Source organism: Lytechinus pictus, chromosome 15 (assembly GCF_037042905.1).
Source record: "Lytechinus pictus isolate F3 Inbred chromosome 15, Lp3.0, whole genome shotgun sequence".
Classification (NCBI taxonomy): Eukaryota; Metazoa; Echinodermata; class Echinoidea; order Temnopleuroida; family Toxopneustidae; genus Lytechinus; species Lytechinus pictus.
Window position 1 is genome coordinate 16,672,164 of NC_087259.1, and position 21,110 is coordinate 16,693,273.

At 36.0% G+C, this 21,110-nt stretch overlaps 1 protein-coding gene across 7 annotated transcripts in view; it reads left to right on the top strand.

The window, feature by feature from the left end:
* Window positions 1–4,694: 4,694 nt before the first annotated feature.
* LOC129277823 (dynamin-1-like) overlaps window positions 4,695–21,110 on the top strand; it is a 52,866-nt gene continuing 36,450 nt past the window's right edge. For all 7 annotated transcript variants that reach the window (XM_054913997.2, XM_054913998.2, XM_054913995.2 and 4 more), the window contains exons 1-7: window positions 4,695–4,943; window positions 10,712–10,785; window positions 13,318–13,467; window positions 18,570–18,773; window positions 19,073–19,171; window positions 19,591–19,751; window positions 20,799–20,941. In XM_054913997.2, the coding sequence (XP_054769972.1) occupies window positions 4,780–4,943; window positions 10,712–10,785; window positions 13,318–13,467; window positions 18,570–18,773; window positions 19,073–19,171; window positions 19,591–19,751; window positions 20,799–20,941 (995 nt within the window). In that variant the 5' untranslated portion in view covers window positions 4,695–4,779. The remainder of the gene's footprint in view (window positions 4,944–10,711; window positions 10,786–13,317; window positions 13,468–18,569; window positions 18,774–19,072; window positions 19,172–19,590; window positions 19,752–20,798; window positions 20,942–21,110) is intronic.

A 21,110-nucleotide genomic window follows, 5' to 3' on the forward strand; every position in this document is an offset into this window, starting at 1 on the left:
GATGACATCTCAACAAGTCCAAGGGTGGGAGGGTGTATGTTTTTTTTTGGTTAATTCAGTTTCATCTGATTCCACTGCTTCGCTGTAGATTAATTTTATGTTATATTTTGTATTTTTAGACTAGGTATTTACCTAGTTCTTTTTTGGGCAATATTCTTTCAGATAATGTGTTATGTATATGTTTTTTAACTAAATGATTAATTCAATAAAAAAAAATATTATTACGAGCTTGTATAAATATGTCGAAATACTATATGATTTTTGTGCAATTTTCTGTATGATGAATAATTATTTGACTTTTGTGAACAGTGCTTTTGTTGAGAATGTCATTTTGTTAACATTTTGCAATTTAGTATTACTTGTATGATTTTGAACTGAATGATTTTAATAAATACTATTGCAAAACAAAAAAAACCTGTTTCAATCATAACCATGATGATGCAAGCGTAATTAAGACAGGCCTAGGTCCACTGGGGTATACAGGTGGTGGTATATATGTCAAAATCTGTCGCAAAATTAGATTTCTGGATATAAAAAAGTGTCAAATTTTTTACCATTAATATTCAGGAGCAGTCCTGCCATTATTATAAAAACCTTTTATTTTGTAAAGTTATGATATTTTGAATAATTGTAGAGTGTTCCTATTTAAAAAAAAACACAAAAAACTTGTGTTTAAAATTTAAGTGACAGCGTTCGTGTGGATCGTGTTCGAATCGGGGTTTTACGATATTTAATGCTTCTCTGGACTTGAGAAGGTACTAATTTGTTGATGGACAGCTCACACGTGTTTTCAGGCGTAGAAAGCAGTAATATGGAAAATTCGAAATGTTGTCTAATGGTTAATGGCCTTTCCAAAATCTGTCTGTTGTGTCTTAAAAATATTTTCAGTCAGCGCGCCAGCCAACCCCGTTCTTTATAAATTTTGATAAAGGCATTTAGATTACCTGGTGATAATGAATTAGATCAGAAATCATGTGTAGAAATACATTTATGTAGATCTATATGTATAGGCGTCATAAATTAAATCAGTATTGGGTTCGAATCCCACCGCTGCCACCATTTGTAAGACTTGGTTGTGCATAGGACTGCTGCAGCTTCTGTTCGTTTGGATTAGCCAGTAGTTAACTGGAGTGTTTAAGAAATACAAACATGTTACATAATTAGTTTTGAATTTATTTTGTATTGATCCATATTATATTTATGCATGATATTCAGTACAATTATAAATTTACTTAGCTACACTCTTAAAAATGTTGGGCAACGTACTGTCCACATAATAATTGGTTAAAACTTTATCCAATTCTGGGCAGTTTTAGACCAATATTGTGTGGTTTGGGTGAAAACTACACAGTATTGGTTGAAAACAAAAACTACCCAGAGTTGGATACATTTTTAACCAGTTGTTGTGTGAACAGTATGTTACCCAACATTTTAAGAGTGTATATAGCTAGAATATGTAATAGGCCTAGATTGAATATTTATTCACTCACGAAATGTCTCTCATTGCATGCTGAAACTAAAAACGATGACAATACTTTTTGAGGTTTTCATGTAGCAAAAATCTTTAAATGATGTTTCTATCATTTAGGGTTAATTATTCGTAGGGGCCAATCCCCCCCCCCCCGGTGTATAGGAACACCAAAGCTATAAACAAAAATGAAGCCATTGTCAATATATGTACAATTTTTATAACTATTTTGAAACTATTTTGGTATGTTTTTTGTTTCTGTATGTGATTGTTTCGCATTTTCATGAAATATCTGAAATCGCTTAAAGTTTAAACCCCTGATTCATCGGTGATAAAGCCATATTCTTCGTCAGAGAATTACAGCCGTAAAAGTCCGATTTCTGTCATAAATAACGGGCGTGAATAAGATTGATTGATCATAAGAAGTAAAAGGCACAAGAAATGGCCGTATTGACCCAAAATCCGGAGTCATTTTGAGAGGTGGAGCGTGAGGAAATCTTGAAAAGGTGTCGGCACTTTACAGGTTCCAGCTTGGGGTATGTTGATTATCCCATTCGGGTCAAAGGTCACCACTAAATTGTTTGATAAATCATCGAAAGTTGTCTCGTGAAAAGTACGAAGTGAGAGTCAATGGACAAGTTTCAGACCATTGACTTGGTATATAGGACTATTGAAAATTGGAGTATAAAAATTATTGTGTATAATTTGTACCATGACGTATATATTTATATTTACCGTGTGATTTAAAAAAAACTTGACACCTCACAAATTCACAATTCAAGGAAAAATATGTCATGAAGACATAATTATTATATATGGCGAGAAAGAGTATCTTCTCTCAAACAATTTGATACCATATATATATGGTATGTCTTCACACTTGGATAATCAGTAAATACTATTTGCAATAATGTAAATATTGATTTGCGCCAAAGTAAGGCATGACTGCAATGAATGAATCCATTGCAGATGTATATGTCATAACCCTACAAGGGTTTGCATTAATCTCAATTGCAAAACACATTTTCAATAATTAACATACTAATTGTTCAATAAACACTTTGTAGTATCAAGTTTCATGTTAATTTCATTGAAAGGGGAGATTTGCAGATATGTGTACTACATAATAATGCAAGAATATATACTTATATAAGATTATGACACCAATGACATCTGGGTTCATCCTTTGCAGCCATGCCTTACTTTGGCGCAAATCGAACTTTACATCACAGTAAAAAAAAACAAAAAAATCCTGATTACCCAAGCGTTAACAAATATCACATAAATATGGTATTTAATTATTTGGGAGAAGATACTCCTTCAGGCCATGTATAATAATGTTCGTGTCATATTTTACCCTTAAATTGGGGATTTGTGAGTTGGATTTTTTTTTACCCACACGGTATATGGGACTGGGCATGCTGGGTGTCAACCGCAATATATTTCTAAAAGTGTATAAAATAATGAGAAGGAGACAGAGAGAGAGAGAGAGCACCCAGATAATTTGAATGAATAAAGAATAAGCAGGCATGGACGCATGGTACAAATAATAATTTCATCTTAATTTTTTATACAGTATATGGTGTAAAAGCTTTAAGTTTTATCATGATCATCATCGTCATCAACATCATCATCGTCATCGTCATCACCATCATCATCATCATCAACGTCATCATCATCATTGTCATCATCATCATCCTCATCATCTTCCTCATCATCATCGTTGTCGTCATCGTTGTCATCATCATCATCACCATCACCACCACCACCAGCACCATTATTGTCATCACAATTCTTTATGAGTTAATATATGCATTAAAGGAATCTGAATCTCCATAATAATGCCATCATAGATACGTGAAACTTGAACGACCTTTTCTTTTATATGGGCTAGCGCCATCACTCGGTTTCTCTTAGCATTTCATTCCATTTCATTTGTTACGTTTTCAAATTGTTTTTTTTATACATCTTGATATACAAATTAAAAGCAATATAGCAGATTTCTAAGTAAAAAAAATAGTCAAGATTATAATACAAACGTTATTTATCAATGCAGCAATTTAAAATAATCTTTTCAAACATAAGAATTTCTGCCTTTAAGATATCTTTAAGATATAAGGTAAACACAATTAAATGGTCTTGTACTGAATAAGTCACGGTTTTTAATAAAACCAGGGACCGATGCTCAAGGTGATAGACAGCTGCTTGTGAGAGGAAAGATTCTCCCTCAAGTTACTGGAGGCAAGTTTTTTGTTTGAAAGTTTTTTTTTAATTGATTCTTTCAGTGACATTTACAAACAGCCGTGAAATGCAAACATAAACTGACAAATAACTTCCTAAATAATACACCAAGTTACCAGCAAAATAAGTTATTCATGAACATATACATAAATCTGTTAATCAATTAAACTGGTCCATTCATTTTCATAATTAGAGATTCGAAAAAAAAATACATTACCCCCCCCCCCCTCGCCTTCTTTAGTATAGCAGCCTGCACCGAAGTGGTGTGAGGAGAATCCCTTAATTTAACAAGCTCAGGTACAGGTGGCAAGGGGTGACTATTATAGTATTCCATTGTGGGACCAACATAAACCCTGCATGTGTTTTGGGAGCGTACTTACATGGTGTTCTGTTACTGTAATTAAAGTAACATTGTAAAGTGGGGCAGAGCCAAATACAATATATACAATCAGAAGAATATGAATATGACACCCATCAGGCGCAACCCCTGATTAAAATATCTAAAGGTCGACAATACGCTTACCTAGTTATGATTTATGTTCAAATAAGATTTTTTTAAAGGCAAATAACCCCCCCCCCCCCCCCAAATAAAAAAATGAGGAGAATTCCCATGATAGGGCAGGTGTATCACACTTCGAACTTTAATTTAGTGATTTCTTTCAGATATCAGGAAGCATGGAATTCACAATGCAACAACAAGGATATGAAACAAACGATTATTTCGCTTTCTATTTTAAGGGTTTCCATTCCTTGAGTGGAATGTGATTTCCTGGTAAGGATTTTTGTTTTGGGGCGAAGGAGGATGACACATAATGAATGACGTCATTGTAAACTTGCCTAATAGCAAATAGGTAGTAAAAGAAATCTGAATAGTGGAGCCAGAAGTTGTTGAATTCGTTGCTTATATGATCGCTGTGTATCGTAGCGTTCGTTTAGAACGTAAAATAAAAGGGTGCGCGAGTAAATTTGATACGGTTTACGTGCGCATGCGCGTGAAGGGGGGAGTCGGCCATCATAGGATTTTAATTTTGCAATAACATTTATGCGAAAAGAAAAATAAACTCGCAATCATGGCTGGGAATAAGGGAATGGAAGATCTTATTCCAGTTGTTAATCGACTGCAAGATGCATTTTCTGCCATTGGAGTAGGAGGTCTGCTGGATTTGCCACAAATTGCCGTCGTTGGCGGTCAGAGTGCAGGAAAAAGCAGTGTCCTCGAAAATTTTGTCGGGAGGTGAGTCGAGTGTAAATGAGCGCTGAGCTCTGTGCATTTGTGTTGGAAAAAACCGGCTCTCAATCTCACTCAATCAATAACTAATTGTGGTCTTTTATAGCACATCTTTTTCAATATAATCGCTTTAAATTCAATTTTCTGATTCTTAGGAATATGATATTAAACTATATTTTAGTTATTTACAATATATGAGGATCATATTAGCAAAAATGTAAAGGTATTGCTTTTAGGTCCAGAGCGGAAGCCGATCTCCTGCGGCTTAGACCCTGGTGGTGATTAGACGTAGCCCGATCGACCCGGCCCGAGCTACGCTGTTGATCCGCTCTGCACTGTAGACTGTGACTGTTCTGGCTTTGTGTGATCGACTGTGATTGCATTGTGGAATGGGTCGATCGAGCCGGGCTGAAATTGATGTATCTTTTCTTGTATCTTTTATCTTATCTTGATTCTTTAATCTTGCTCTTGGAAAGATGCTCGCAGATGTTTTAAAATAAAAAAATTGTTGCTTTTGGAGTTTTGACTTTTTGTTAGGGCCTATCTCTGAGCTGTTACCTGTGTTACTTGAGCATTAAAAAAAGATGTTTATCACTGGAAAAAATGCAAATTTTTAGGTTAACCTATTTTATAGATCAACTGTGTCTCTGGCCCGGGGGGGGGGGGGGTACTCAACCAAAAAAGTGGTGGGTATGTGCCGCGGGCGAGACAAAAACGGGGGCCTTGGAGCGGACTTATTGTAAAAAGGAGGGTCCTCGGAACTACAAATGTTTGTGAAAACGGGGGTCCTTGGAACGGGTCGCCTGCGTGTGCATCCCTATGGAGCGGGCATACGTGTATGCAGCTAACCCAGCGGCACGGGCACCGGGTGCGCTCGCGCAGAGGCGATGGTCGGACAGCACTCTGCGGCCGCTTTTCACCAAAATTGCAGTTCATTGTGGCGGATCAATGCGACCGGAACGGCGTAACGAAAAATATGCAAAGCTTTGGAGCGGATTTCTTTCTTTTCTCTCGATAAGAAGAAAATGCTATGCTTCGGAGCGGCTTTCTTAGTTCTTTTTCTCAATAAGATGAAAATGCTATGCCCTGGAACGGAAATTTGAGTGTAAAAATGGGGGTCCCCTTCGCGGCACATACCCATTATGCATTATATACTAAGTGCCCCCCCCCCCCCCGGGTCTCTGGTAAACTTTCAGTGCATTTTTGACATGAGGTGTATGAAAGGGGGCCCCGTGTCTGGGTATCTAAGAATTTAACTTAAGATTAAACATGAATTCTTTATTCAACAAAAATTGTCAGTTGATAACATACATACACTGTAACATTCCTATATTCTTATAAGTAAGTGTCAGAGTTGAGCTCAATTATGAAATTAATTACCTTTTTATGAGTAAATTGTAATCTTTGAAACTTGAGAAGAGTAATCCCTTTCAGCAGCTTCAAAGCTATCCCAGGATGAAAACGTTCTGTGTATCAGTGCGAGGTGCCATGTTGAAGTAATTTTAAATTTCACTTACATACATGTACCTGTATGTACATTAAAAGTGAGTGTGCACTGTGCAAATAAAAACTACCTCTTGGTTTACAGCAAGAGACCCAACAGGAGGCTGCTTAACTTTGTAATTCAAATTTTTGAAGGGAAAGTAATTATAATTGCAAAAAATTGTAATTGACTTCAATTTCTATGAATTAATTTTTTATTATGATGGGGGACCTAAAGCTACGCACATTGTTTACAAACGATAAAAACTATGCCAGTTTTAATATTTGAACAAATTATCTTTCACTAATTTGTGTATAATATTCTAAAGAAGAAAATATCACAAAACTCACTGATACGAAAATCCTGCCATGCCATGTTTTCCAAACACCTTGATTTTGCTGCCCGATGTACATAAGGGGTCCTTAATTTATCATGCAAAGAAATTCCTGTGCCTCAATTTCTAAAATATGCTATACATACATGTAACTTTAGGAAAATGTGAAATTAAAGTGAATATTACTCCCAAATTCCAAACAGTTGCTGGTTTTCTCCGCATTTAGTTATTTTGCAGCCTCTGTAGAAAAATTGAATAGGAATCATTTGTCTTCTGCAGTCGTACTTCACACGCACAGAGTGCCCATTTTGCCATTGAAATTACATGCGCGACGAGTGTTGCATAGCTTTAGGACCCCCTACCATTCATTGAATTACGGGTACTCTACAAAAAACTTGATTAATTTACTACATGTATGTTATAAATTTACTCTGGATTGCTCAATTTCTCTTTTCCCTACTGTAGTACTCTCTTGCATATCTGTATCCTTTCCCATGACGTGGAGAAAAGAGGGGCCGATTGCACGAAAGGGTCTTTCCAAGGACCGTCTTTCGTGTCGCCCATCTTTTATGATGCGCTATAAAGCGGGGTGTTTCTGAAATTTATGATAAACAAATAAAATTCGTAAGCTTGCTTTTAAATCAAATTTTATACAATTTCATGAGATATCACATCATTTTATAAACAAATATTTTGTTTATTTTAACGGACAAATAAAATATATTTGCAGATAATTTATTTGAAATGCGTTTCACATGGCGTATCATAAAAGATGGGCGACACGAAAGACGGTCCTTGGAAAGACCCTTTCGTGCAATCGGCCCATGGAGACACCATATGATACACGTAGGGATAAGAATGCTACTAATATATTAAAATCAAACTACACGTAGGCCAATATGTAATTATTCATACATGTACTAGCAAAAATTACATTTTTTGTAATCCCATGCAGTGTTAACAAACTTCACAAAATCTATAAATATTATGTACAACTTTTCCAAATGAGGATAACCTGGCAAAGAATAAATATGCAGCCTGAACTCATAATTTTGAAAAATTCACAAAAGTTTGCGTAAATGAACATTACTCTGCAAGTACACTGTAGACGTAGGCTCATGCGCTTTGTACATGTATGAAATCTCAGGCCCAGCTGCCCAGAACTTAAACAGACCTGCCAACCAGTACGTTTTAGCCGTATTTAGTACGTTTTTGCAACCAAAATACGGCAGTACGTTTTTTCTTTTTTAAAAAAAATATGTTTTTTTTTAATTTTTTTTAATAAAATCGTAATTTATTGAGAAAAATCATCTCTATATGTCTCTATTTCATAAAACGTACACAAATATGGTTATTAGATCAATGTAATTTCAGGTAACTTGTTTTTTTTTTTTTTCAATCATTTTGTAAAAACCAGGGTGAGATACTGTATACACAAGTTTCAATGGGTTTTTTTTCATCTGCAAGAGCAATGCGCATTTTAGCTTGCATGCAGCTTGAGCGCCGTGATGGGCGAGTGCGCCAAGCATTTTATTATGAAATACACTTTTTTGGGGGAAAATACAGTTTTTTGTATCACAGAATACAGTTTTTCATTCCCAGAGGTTGGCAGGTCTGCTTAAAGATCTGTGATGTAAAGTATGAAAATCCAAACTATCTGCGCTCTAACTGCAGCCATTGATTGAATATCCATAGTTACTGAAGCCAGCCAGCTCAGTGCAATTATGTAGTGCCGCTGCTACTATGCTTGACTAAAAAACAAAAACAAAAAGCATACTGATCTTCTTCAGCTTGTTCTTTGTGGGGGTGGACTTGTCCTGTTATTCCCTGTAGGGATTAAAATTGAACAGCTGATCTCATTGATATGATCCATGCTATTACACATGATTATTTATTAGCCTTGCCCTAGAGCTCTTGATAATATTACAGTGTAGCTTCATACTTGAGGACAGTGAGTTCAATGGGTAAAATATTGCCAATTGGTCTTTACCCGCTTTGTCTCCTTTCTGTTTTGTCTCTTTCCACATGGTCTAATGATTCAATCTCACTTCTACACATATATGGTTCATAGTAGGATGGGGGGTCGGTTGTCCAGACACTCCATATTTTTGAAGCCTTCTTTTTTGTCTTTCGATATGAATTCAATGGTTGTAATCATCTTCTATTTTGTTCTCTATAATATTTCCTAATATTTTGTACTAAAAATTAATGGAACTTCGCTTGTAAATTTTTCCTAATGACTTTCTAAAATTGATCGTCCGGACACACAACCTGTTCGTACATTTACAATGTTATAACATGCATATGTGGTTCATGATAGATGTGGTAATATAAGTCCTACATTCAGGACTACGATTCATTAATATTTTTGTCATGTTCCATCCATATCCTGGCTGGGTTCTCCTTGTTTTCACTTGAAACTTTTACAACATACCCCGGGGGGGGGGGGGGGGGGGGGGCACTTACATTGACGACTGGATACCATGCGCGACCAAAAAAACACGTAAAAAGGATGTCTTTTTCAAGGTAGGGCACGTTACGTATGTAACGTGATAAGGGTGTCAAAAACACTAAAATAATGAAAAAAGGGTATCTATTTTCGCCAGGAAAGCTACGTGTTTAGGATCAAATTTGCGAGATGGACAAAATTAAGACTAAAATGTTTTATAAAGGATGTACTTTTGCCCCAAGAGTCAACACTACGTGTTTAGAGTACGATTTGGGCGAGATGTGGGAGGTGGGGCTGTACTAAACCCAATGATGTGGGTGAAGGTAGGCCGACAACCGACATCCGTGACATAACAATAAAAATATCGCTGTACTTGTTTAGGGGGTCAATTCAGGGAACTAGCCAAGAGAATCGGTTTGTTTCCAATACTTGTTAAGGGTATGGTTTCACACGCCAATACTTGTTAAGGGGTGCATTTTCAGAAAATGGAAAATACGTGTTTACATGTAGGGTGCTTTTCGAGACCCCATGGTCGCGCATGGTATCCACTCGTCAATGGAAGTGGCCCCCCCGGGCAACATACCTCAGACACGGTTAACAATTCAGAACTGACAGCTCAGAGTCAAATCAATGCTATGCATTTTATAATCATTTAATACACAATCACATGGCCTGACCCTTTTGTAGAATTCCCTGATGAGTGATGATATTTACCAGCATACATGTAGGAAATACAGTGTACATAAGGGCAACAGGCAATTTCGCCCTCATCATGACAGCCCAAATTGTCCAGGCTAAAATTCCCCCAATGCATGCTTTGGGGCGGCCATTTCTAGAGTCACCCCAAGGTCTATTCCAAACAATATTCAAGATTATTTAGAAAATCAATATCATAACTGTGGCAGAAGAATGATATTTGCTTTTAACTGCTCAATTGATTTTTCCCCTAAAAAGTAGCCCTTCAAATGAAAGAAATAGCCCCCAACATTCTGCAATTGCCCCAATGTGGAAAAAAAAGATAGCCCCTAAAAATTATAATTAATTCCTACCCTGATATTTCCAAAGCTGGGTAGATGGGCCCACTCTCAGTTTTATTTTTTAATTAATTAATTAATTTCATCCACTTCAACAAGTTCCATTTTTCTTCTTTTTACTTTTTTTTTATAAATCAGTCATGATAGACTGCATATTGATTGATTGATTGGAAATGAATTTATTTCATTTAAAAATTTCAACAAAGTTACAAAGTAGAGCCAATTATAGTATAACGTAATGAAATGAAATAGAAACCTTCTGAAAAGCAAAGCTTGTTATTGAAGGATGTTATTGATATGAGGGTAATATTAAACAATTTCTTGGCAAAATTGGCATGTCATGAATCCTCTAACAAAATGTACAGTCATCTGATCAATACAGAAATTTCCATTTTTCCTTCCCTCTTTGTTTCATTTGTTTTTTTCATTATACCGTTACTACATGACTTTTGCCTTCATCTTTTTGATTTACAGAGATTTCCTTCCTCGTGGATCAGGTATTGTAACCAGACGTCCTCTTGTACTGCAACTGAACCATTCAAAAACAGGTATTTTCATCTCATTTTATATCTTTCTTCCATACACGTAGCCCACATTTATAATACACTACTGTATAATATGTATTTCATACATTGGAAGTAATTTTTTTTATTGTAAATATTTGTAATTTTTATTTAAATGTATTTGTGCATCTATTTATTTCTATTTTTTTAATTTAATTTGTATAAATTTTTATCATGGGGGATACTCATTGTATTTTATTTTTTTACAGTTCTGCTATTATTATTAACATGTGCAATACATACAGTATCTTGTCAAAACTAGCCCACGGATAAATTAGATATATTTACATACATGTATACATGTACTGTATGAATTCCACAAGCTCCTGCAAGTTACTTTTGTAAGCTATTCTTTGGAATGTATATGTACAATACATGTATGTACAAGGTATCATAAGTACTGATCATATCACATCATTATTAAATGCACCGGAAATATAATGGTATTAAGTAGGGCAGCACTCGGCATGTTAGCATTAGCAACCTGATATTTTCTGTGCCATAATCTGCACATGTGTTTCTACTCATGTTTATTTTTAGGGTCATGACTAGTTTAGACAGACTTATAGTTGCATTGATATAATCAATTGTGTTTATTTCAATTCAATAACTATTTTTAGTTATTTAGCAATCAATGATTCCTTTTGTGTTGGACAAATGTGCAGATGAATGCTTTGAATGTACTGTACATGTATATAAAGTTTGAATTTCCCATTCTTTAGAGTGTATGGTACTGTACATGTACATGTATATAGTTCTACCAATAAACAGTGAAAATTTATGAATAGATTTCTGTCACCATTTTATGTATATAATGTATGTACATGTAGGGGAGAGTGTGGTAAATAGGCCCCCTGTCCTGTATCTTATTAATGCATAGACATAGTGGATATATGTTTAGATGTCTGATACTAGTTCTACAGTAGAATACATTTAGAATCCAATAAAAATATGAGAACTAATCAATCTCATTTCATTTGCATATTAATGAGCATTAAACATTGTTGTCAGGGGGATCCATCGAAATGGGGCAAATGAGGCCCCTTGATTAAAAGATATTTTGTGTTTCTATATACTGTAGTAGAAAACAGTTCAGTTGGTTTGATAAAATCACTGGACATTTACTTGTAGTAATCACAGGATTAATAATTCATATTTTTCTCAAAGGCCCTCATTTAAGGATTTATTCATTAATCCTATTCAATATCATGAAAAGAATTATTGTTGGATTGTGTTTTTAACTACCACAGTTTATTACGTTTCTACATATATGTGTAATTTTCTACTGGTAATGACACTTTTAGTGTACATATAAAGCAGGTGTGGAGACACTGCATTTTTTTCATTTCAACAGATGTATCACACAGTGTTATTTATGTTTATAAAATCCGAGGGGCCTCATTTGCCCCATCGGACATGTTAAGTTCATACATGTACATGTAGGCTTCCAGTCAGAAAAAATGAGGGTCCAACTGGTGAATTTTACTACAGTACTGGTACCATAATACATGTACCTTTATACACAAGTAGACTACGATAAAAGTTAATACACATTACTGGGTTGGTGAGGTGCTGCTAGGTTTGTGTTCCTCCTGGCCATGTGCCCCGGGGGGGGGGGGGGGGCACTCGACCAAAAAAGTGGTAGGGGTGTGCCGCGGGCGAGACAAAAAACGGGGGCCTTGGAGCGGGCTCATTGTAAAAAGGAGGGTCCTCGGAACGGGCTTCGGAACTACAAATGTTTGTGAAAACGGGGGTCCTTGGAACGGGTCGCCTGCGTGCGAGTGCGTATGCATCCCTATGGAACGTACTTGCAGCTAGCCCGGCGGCACGACTGACGGGCGCGCTAGCGCAGAGGCGATGGTCGGACAGCGAGCTGCGACCGCTTTTCACCAAAATTGCGACCGGAACGGCGTAACGGAAAATATGCGAAAATATTTCTCGAGAAGAAGAAAATGCTATGCACTGGAGCGGCTTTCTTTGTTCTTTTTCTCAATAAGACAAAAATGCTATGCCTCGGAACGGAAATTTGAGTGTAAAAATGGGGGTCCCCTCCGCGGCACATACCCACTATGCATTATATACTGAGTGCCCCCCCCCCCCCCCCCCCCCCGGGCCATGTGCATTGGGCTATGAAACATTCCCCATACTCAAGATCTGTTTCAAACACCACACTTAACAGCAATCCCCTTGACACTGGTGAACTTGAGCAGTGAGCTAAAAACTATTAACTGGGGGCCTTATTTACCCCAGGGCCTCAATTACCCCACTCTCCCCTACTGTACATGTACATGTTTTCCAATCTTGTATTTGATTTTAATCCAAAGACCTTCCCAACAGATACATGCATATGATTTTATGATTAATGAATTAGTATTTTAAAAATATGTGATGACTACAAAATACATGTTCAGCGCAAAAAATTATAAGCAGATTTTTTTCTTTAGTGTACATGTACATGTAACTTTCACAAGAAAAATAATTTTTAAATCTGTGTCATAATTGATATCTTTCTTTTAGAATATGGAGAATTTTTACACTGCAAAGGGAAGAAATTCACCGACTTTGACGAGATTCGCAAGGAGATTGAAGCAGAGACCGATCGTGTTACCGGTAGCAACAAGGGAATCTCTAACGTCCCAATCAACCTTCGTGTTTACTCGCCCAACGGTAAGACCCATCAATGTTTCCCATCATTTGTTGATGTGTATTCTGATCCTGATTTGCACACACTGAAAGCAATGTCTCTAGAGGACTACAGTACCTGTATTGTAATATGTGCACATGCATGCAATCATGTGATTTACAGTCTGTGTGACTGGCAATTTACATTCTTTAATGCACATTTTGACATGCCTCAATTTAACTTAAAGCAATTTAGATATTTTTTTTTTAAGACAACCCTTTTTTGGTCCACAGTCACCAGACTCAAGACATTTTTTTTTCTATTTCTGTCCATACATGTACAGTAACTATAAACTCATATCCTTGTTGTACATTTCAGGTTTAGGGTTACACCCCTTTTGCTTGGAAAACTGATCATTTTGTGGAATTACAGTGTCAGAGTGCATGCACTGTTTAATACATATGTTTGTATGTACATATGATCAGGACTTGATGATTAAAGGAACTGATCATAAAATTAGTCACAAAAATACAATCTTGAGCCAAAATATTTGAGGTTAAAGATAAATTCCAGTTTTGGTAACGATCTAAAAATGACTTTTTACAGAATCTAATATAATGACCACCTAAGTGTCTGTTTGTATGAATAAAAAATATGTGCCAAAGGATTCTGGAAGAAATTGTGTAATTGCTGAGAAATAAGCAAAATAAGCGCGGATTCGGTCACTTCCGTCGGGTCTTTATTTTAGCAATAATAATACACTGTCCCACGTGTGCCTATCTGTGTTGGTGATCTTCAGTGTGAACATTTTTCAGCGTAGATTTCAAGATTTCACAAAGTTCAGTTTATGTAACTGTACCAGATCTAGATCCTCGATGATATACTGACAATTAAGCCTTGTTTTACAGACTTTCTCATGAAATCAGTGTTTACTGCAAATACTGGAATTTCTCTTTAATAGGGACAGGGAGGGGTGGGTGAATTGACTTGAATGGTGCGTGCACAATGGTGTGTTTGACTGCCCTTTTAATAGTGCCCTCTCATTGATGTTAGAGATTTTGGTGCCCTTTTCCTATTTTTCCAATTTTTAGCGTACAAGTAAAAAAGAAAAAGTGGCTTTGCCCTAAAGCATTGAAATATAAGGCCTAAAAACACCTTGTTTATAATGTACATGTAGGCCCCTAAATAGTATCAAATGATTATATTTTGATTTAGGTGTTTTAAATAAACAAGAGCATTTTAATGAGTGAAAACGACAGAATTATGACAATATTGAGAGAGCTAAGTAGGTTGCAAATTTGTGATTAATTTTAAGACCATTATCAGTAGTCGAAATGAATATCGTTCCCAATGAAAAATGTACACTATTTAATATAATAAAAACCTGTCTACAAAGACTTACCAGCTAAATAAATAAATAAAAAACTTTTCTAGTCTGCCTTTAGTGGTTTTGTACACAGGTTTCACTGTACTACCGGTACATATACATGTAGTTATCAAATTCTTGATAGTTTGTGTAAAAGAAGAGCAGTGTACAGAATAGATTAAAATGTCTGCAGCTTATGGAGGTGTGAGATGACCTTTTAATCAAGAGGGCCTTCTTGTTGGATCTGACATGTCTAACCCTAATCGAGAGCATCAACTGTTAAATCTATTTTAAGAAGTACATGTACATATGAAGAGCTCACTTGCAAAAGGGGTTAGTACATTGTAGGTCCATTTTTCATCAAATTTGATTTTTTTGGTCTCAATGTATAGATTTTTAGTAGCTCTATAAGATGATACCAAAGAAAAGTTGAAATTCCTATTTAAAAGTGAAAAAAAATGGCAAAGAAAAATCACTTTTTTTTCAAAAGGGGTTACATGTAGGTCCATTTCAGTTTAGTTGCAAAAGGTATTAGGTCCACACCGAATTTTTTTGGAAAAGAATATTTTAAAAAATATGAATAAAGGTAAATTTTATGTTGTCATGGTAGGGAATCTTGAAAATTTAGTTTCACATAAGAATATGCAATATAGGGGAATAAAAAGAATGATTTCTTGGAGTGGACCTAACCCCTTTTGCAAACAAACTCTTCTGAAGAGCTCATTTGTCAAAAGGGGTTAGGTCCATAAATTTTATTGTTTTCTGTCTCAAAACCTCTGAATTTTTAGTCGCTTTAATGAAAACAAAGAAAATTTGAAATTTACGTGACAACGTGAAAAAAAGGGGCAAAGAAAAATCACTTTTTTAATCAAAATAGATTGGATTCATTTCAGTTTACTTGCAAAAGGGCTTAGGTCCACAATGATAATTTTTTAAGAATTTATGGAAAAAAATTGAAGACAGGTAGATTTCTTTTATACCCAATTTTATGTTCACATGATAGGGTAGTACATCATGACAATTTGGTTTCTCATAAGAATATTGCAGTAAGTGAGAATAAAAAACATGGTTTTTCTCAGAATGGTCCAAAGTGGACCTAAACCCTTTTGCAACTAAACTCTTCATATACTGTTCATGTACCTACATGTATACTGTGTATGTACAATACATGCAACTTATTGTGCACACCGTGTACAAAAACCTGTATAAAATGGCACCCAAGAGAAACAGACATAGTGGTCACCAGAGATGGTGGCCTTTTATATCAGGTTGTAATTCTTTCAGATGGGAGATGATTTTGGTGGCTACTATTTGAAAACAAAATAGGTTTTTACTCTCGAGAGACAGGTTTGACTGTACTTGTATACATGTGTAGACCAAAAGTAAAATTTGAGGGAAAAGTTGCATGTGTTTCATAAAAAAAAAAACTTCTGGCCAATCTGATTGCAGCATTCCAAGAGTATACACACATGTACATGTACATGTATGATCAGCTTTTTGTATCTTGATACCAGTTGACACAAGTCTTATGATGCAAATGGCCCTGATTTTAGAAGTGAAATCAGGCACAGACAGCAAAAATGAATATCGCCCCTGCCCCCATGTATTTTTCCCTCTGCCCATATATGCTTATTTGTGTTAGTGATCCCTGGTGTTGTAATTTTCATCTTACATATACATGTAGATTTCAAAATTTCAGAGTTTACATGTACACTGTACATGTACATCTACATGTAGAAACATGTTTAATTGTTTATAATGTTACAACAAATAAACTAACATGTTTTGTACATCATACATGTAGATCTAGATCTACATGTACATGTACATGTACATGTACAATGTATGATGATGTGGTGGCAACCTCGAATTTAAAGACTTTTTCATTAGATCATTGTTTGCTAAGGACTCTGCTCCAGCTGTATTAATATGAAAGGAAGTTGAATATTATCTTGTGTCCTGAGAAATTGCCAAATAAGTACATTGATACAGGGACTGTCATAAATTTCATCTTTAATTCAGATAGTGTTTTGATGACATTTACAGATTTTCAGATTCACATGTGACTTGTCAAGTGAAAAAGATTCACTTGGCACTCTCATGAAAGTAAAACCTTCTGTACATGTTGTATTAATTTCATTTTCATTTCATTTATTGATTCAACCATTTTAAAGACGGTCAAAATTACATCAATATTTAAAGGTATAATCAATGATACAATTTAATTTTTTTTTTACACAAAAAATATGAGATGTGACATTATGTACAGTATGTTTTGTGAGCCTACAGTGTGCTGAGCTGAATATGCTCATGAATTGATACCTGGTAGGCCGGTACCTAAAGTTCAGCTATCACGTTGCAAATAATAGAAATAATCAATTCATTTTGTTGAGGATGCCACTGTGCCTGTAAGAAGTGTTGTATCAAGGTTCCAACCTTGTACAATATAGCCTACATGTACATGTACTGTGTGAGTGTGTGTGTGAATACACCAGTAATTTATAACATTTGTATAGTTCTTTTGGTGGTTCAATAATTTGAGTTAATAGTGAACAAGGACTTAAAAGTGAAATCTCCTTTGTTACGAACAGGAAATAAATAAACCTATACACGCACATGTATGTAGATCTTACTATGCAGATTTTTGTCTTCCTACACCGTACATACATTTGTGAAGCATACATACAGATGTAGATTATTGTTCCCCAATAATGAAAAAGGTTTCCCCAGTGCACCGGTTGTTCATGTATGTACTCTTCATGTACATGTATTTAACAAGAAAGTAAATGTTAAAAAATAAAATGCAGTTTGCTTGTTTTGTACATCGTACAAGTAGTTCTGGTTTTAAGGGATTTTGTCTGATATACATGTACATGTTTGAGACAGATTGCATGTCACCTTCGTATTAAAGTCAGTTTTAGTTTCAGTTATTTTCAAATTTACCAAGACAGAATTTAACATCATAAGGAATACTTGAATTAAAAACTTGTACATCATGTACATTGTAGGAAGATGATCATGATAGGTACATGTACGTGTATAAATTCAAAATGATATAAAGTGTTGTTGCAATATTAAGCAATGGAGGCGCGATAGCTCAGTCGGTAGAGCAGGGGATTCGTATTTCGGTGACCCGGGTTCGATTCCCACTTGGTGCGCTAGTGCCCTTTGGTAAGGCATTAATCTTCATTACCAGGTCCTTCGGAGAGGACCTTAAGCCGTCGGTCCTCTGGTTGCTTGCTTACAAGCATTCATGCTTTCTTAGCAATCGGGTAAAAAATCCCAATCAATCAATCAATGTACAATTACCATGTACCTGTACATGTATTGTATGAAACTGAAAATGAGGGATTAAAAAGCACCTTGGTAACAAAGACCATCTTTGACATAAAGTGGAGTAATGTACATGTAATAATCATTGATTATTGTTGAAATATGCATGAATCTATGGACACCACATTTGCATTGTAAATGCTCATTGATTAATCCACATTGTGCAGCACGTGACCCCAAATGGGTACCCAGAAGAAATTATTCCTTGAATTGTTTATATTACTTTATTATTATCATCATCATCATCATTATTATTTCATTATTATTATTATTATTTAAAAAAATCCATATTTTATTGTTCGAAATAGACATGAAATTAAATACTCGGAAAATTTGCTTTGCCCAATTGATCGTGGGCCTGGCAGCCACTGATCCGCTATAAGTTGCAATCATTAAAAATCTTGAATCTAATGTTTCTTTTTTCCATGTTTTGTTCTCCAAACACAGTACTTAACCTGACACTGATAGACTTGCCGGGTATGACGAAAATAGCCGTGGGAGATCAGCCCGTGGACATCGAGATGCAGATACGCAACATGGTGATGGAGTTTGTAACAAATGAAAGCACTCTTATCCTAGCCGTCTCTCCCGCCAACTCTGATCTGGCCAACTCAGATGCCCTCAAGATCGCCAAAGAAGTAGATCCAAAAGGTAAGAGCTGAGCCCCTTGTGTCACAAAGCTTAGAAATTGATCATAGAAGAATTTGCACAATGTCCTTTAGGTGCACTCTGAATTTTCAACAACAAAAAAGTGAATGTATGAAAATACATCATATCAAGACAATATTTGAACAAACATGATTTTTGCATTGCTGGCTTTCCATAGTTGTGGTTGATCGAATCAATCACAACTCTTTGTAAGACAGGGCCCTGATTTCATGCCTTTGTGGTATTGTGTATTGGAAAGTGATATCATTATTACCTTTGATTCTCCTGTCGCTATTGACCAGGTGTGCGTACCATCGGTGTCATCACAAAGCTGGATCTGATGGACGATGGAACAGATGCAAGTAACATCCTGGAAAATAAACTCCTTCCGCTGAGGAGAGGTCAGTCACTGATTATCACATTGATATTCCTGGAGCCATTTAAAAAAAAACCCTAATGAATCTTAATGTAAAGACATGTGTTGTGCACAAGGTCATGAAGAGAAGGTCAAGATTGATGTCCGATGCCAAGGACAAGACCTAGGACTAATGGCCAAAGTTATGAACCATATGAAATGATTTCAATGGGGCCTGTCACATATTCATTTGGCCTTCATTCATGGGGCACCATAAACCAACTCATGTCAAATTTGGTGTGTGGAGATTTTTCATCATGTTCTACAAAAAAAAGCTGAAAAGCGTTATATTTCACATGTGGAAAATGAAAGAAATGAAGGAAAGAAGGAAAGAAAGAAACATAAAAATAAAGTCTATTTGATACGTTAGTGTGTGCATAACATCTGATTGTTTTTTTCTGTCAGGTTACATTGGTGTTGTGAACAGGAGTCAGAGGGATATCGAAGGTAAGAAAGACATCAAGGCCGCCCTCGCTGCTGAACGCAAGTTCTTTCTCAGCCATCAATCCTACAGGCATATAGCTGACAAGATGGGTACTCCATTCCTTCAAAAAGTCCTAAATCAGGTAACTATACAAGATGCATGTATCTTTACTGGGGTGTTGGAGATCATGCATCAGAGTTCAAGAATTATGAGGGCAGCTAAGAAAAAGATGTACATGTATTCTAGACAGTGACGCGAGATTGCTCGTAGCTTTATTTCATCTAAGATATAGGGTTATGGTTAGGGCTTCAATAAGGTTTTATTCTAGGTTTAGGATAGGATATAGGATTTGAAATTGGTCATTCCACTAGGGTGCAGAATTTACAGCGGAGCAGTTGTCGCCAGAGGAAATGTCATGGAACCATTTTTAGACATATGGCAATGATTGTGACCTCATATTATCTGAAACTATTCGAAAGGAAAAAGAAGGTTGCTATATACAGATGTATATTTCATAACTCTAAAATCAAGCTATTACTGAGTGGCAGTTCTCAAAATATTCAGATTGTGAGATACAAGATCAAAAGACCCCAGCAATGATACGTTTTCCCAAAACAACACAAAGTTGATTTTGATATCTCAGCATCGTGGTCTAGTGGTTAAGACACTGGTCTTTCAATCTGAAGGATGTGGGTTCGATTTCAAGCCATGGCAGGTTTTCCTTAAGCAAGAAATTTACCCACATTGTACTGCACTCAACCCAGTTGAGGTAAATGGGTACCAGCAGTAATTCCTCAAAAAGCTGTGTGCACCGGAATCGGTAGACCAGCTTAGCCGGGGTAATATAGGAGCGCCTTGAGCACCTAGCTAGGTGGATATGTGTGCTATACAAATCCTATATTTATTATCCATGATCTCTTTCATTATTTTTATCTCAATTTCTAGATAAAATATGAACTATATGTCAGGTATAATACTTCTTGATGTAGAAAAAAAGAATCAAACAACCCTAAGTTTAATTGTCAAGCCAAAATTGAGGAATTTAATTAATTGGATATATTAATCTAATAGCTATGCCTTAAGGAATGATGGGAATCAAATTAAATTCAGTAAATTATATAAATCATACTGAAGGATCTTAAATGCATGACATTTTTTAACAAGTTTGTTGTCCTTGTTCATGTGACAGCAACTGACCAATCACATTCGAGATTCACTGCCCCAGCTTCGGAACAAACTGCAGGCTCAGGAGATGTCCCTGGAAAAGGAGGTTGCAGAATACAAGAATTTCAGCGCAGATGACCCAACCAGGAAAACAAAAGCTATGCTGCAGTAAGCCATACTCCTAGGATTCTAACGTACAATTCCGGTTGCGTTGGATTGTTTGATTGAAGAAGAATCCAACAATACGAAGATTCAGAGGGGTGTTTCACAAAGATTTAACAGTGATTTAGAGTCACGCTTGGATTCCAAGTTGTGTGCTGTAATAAAGGGATCACCA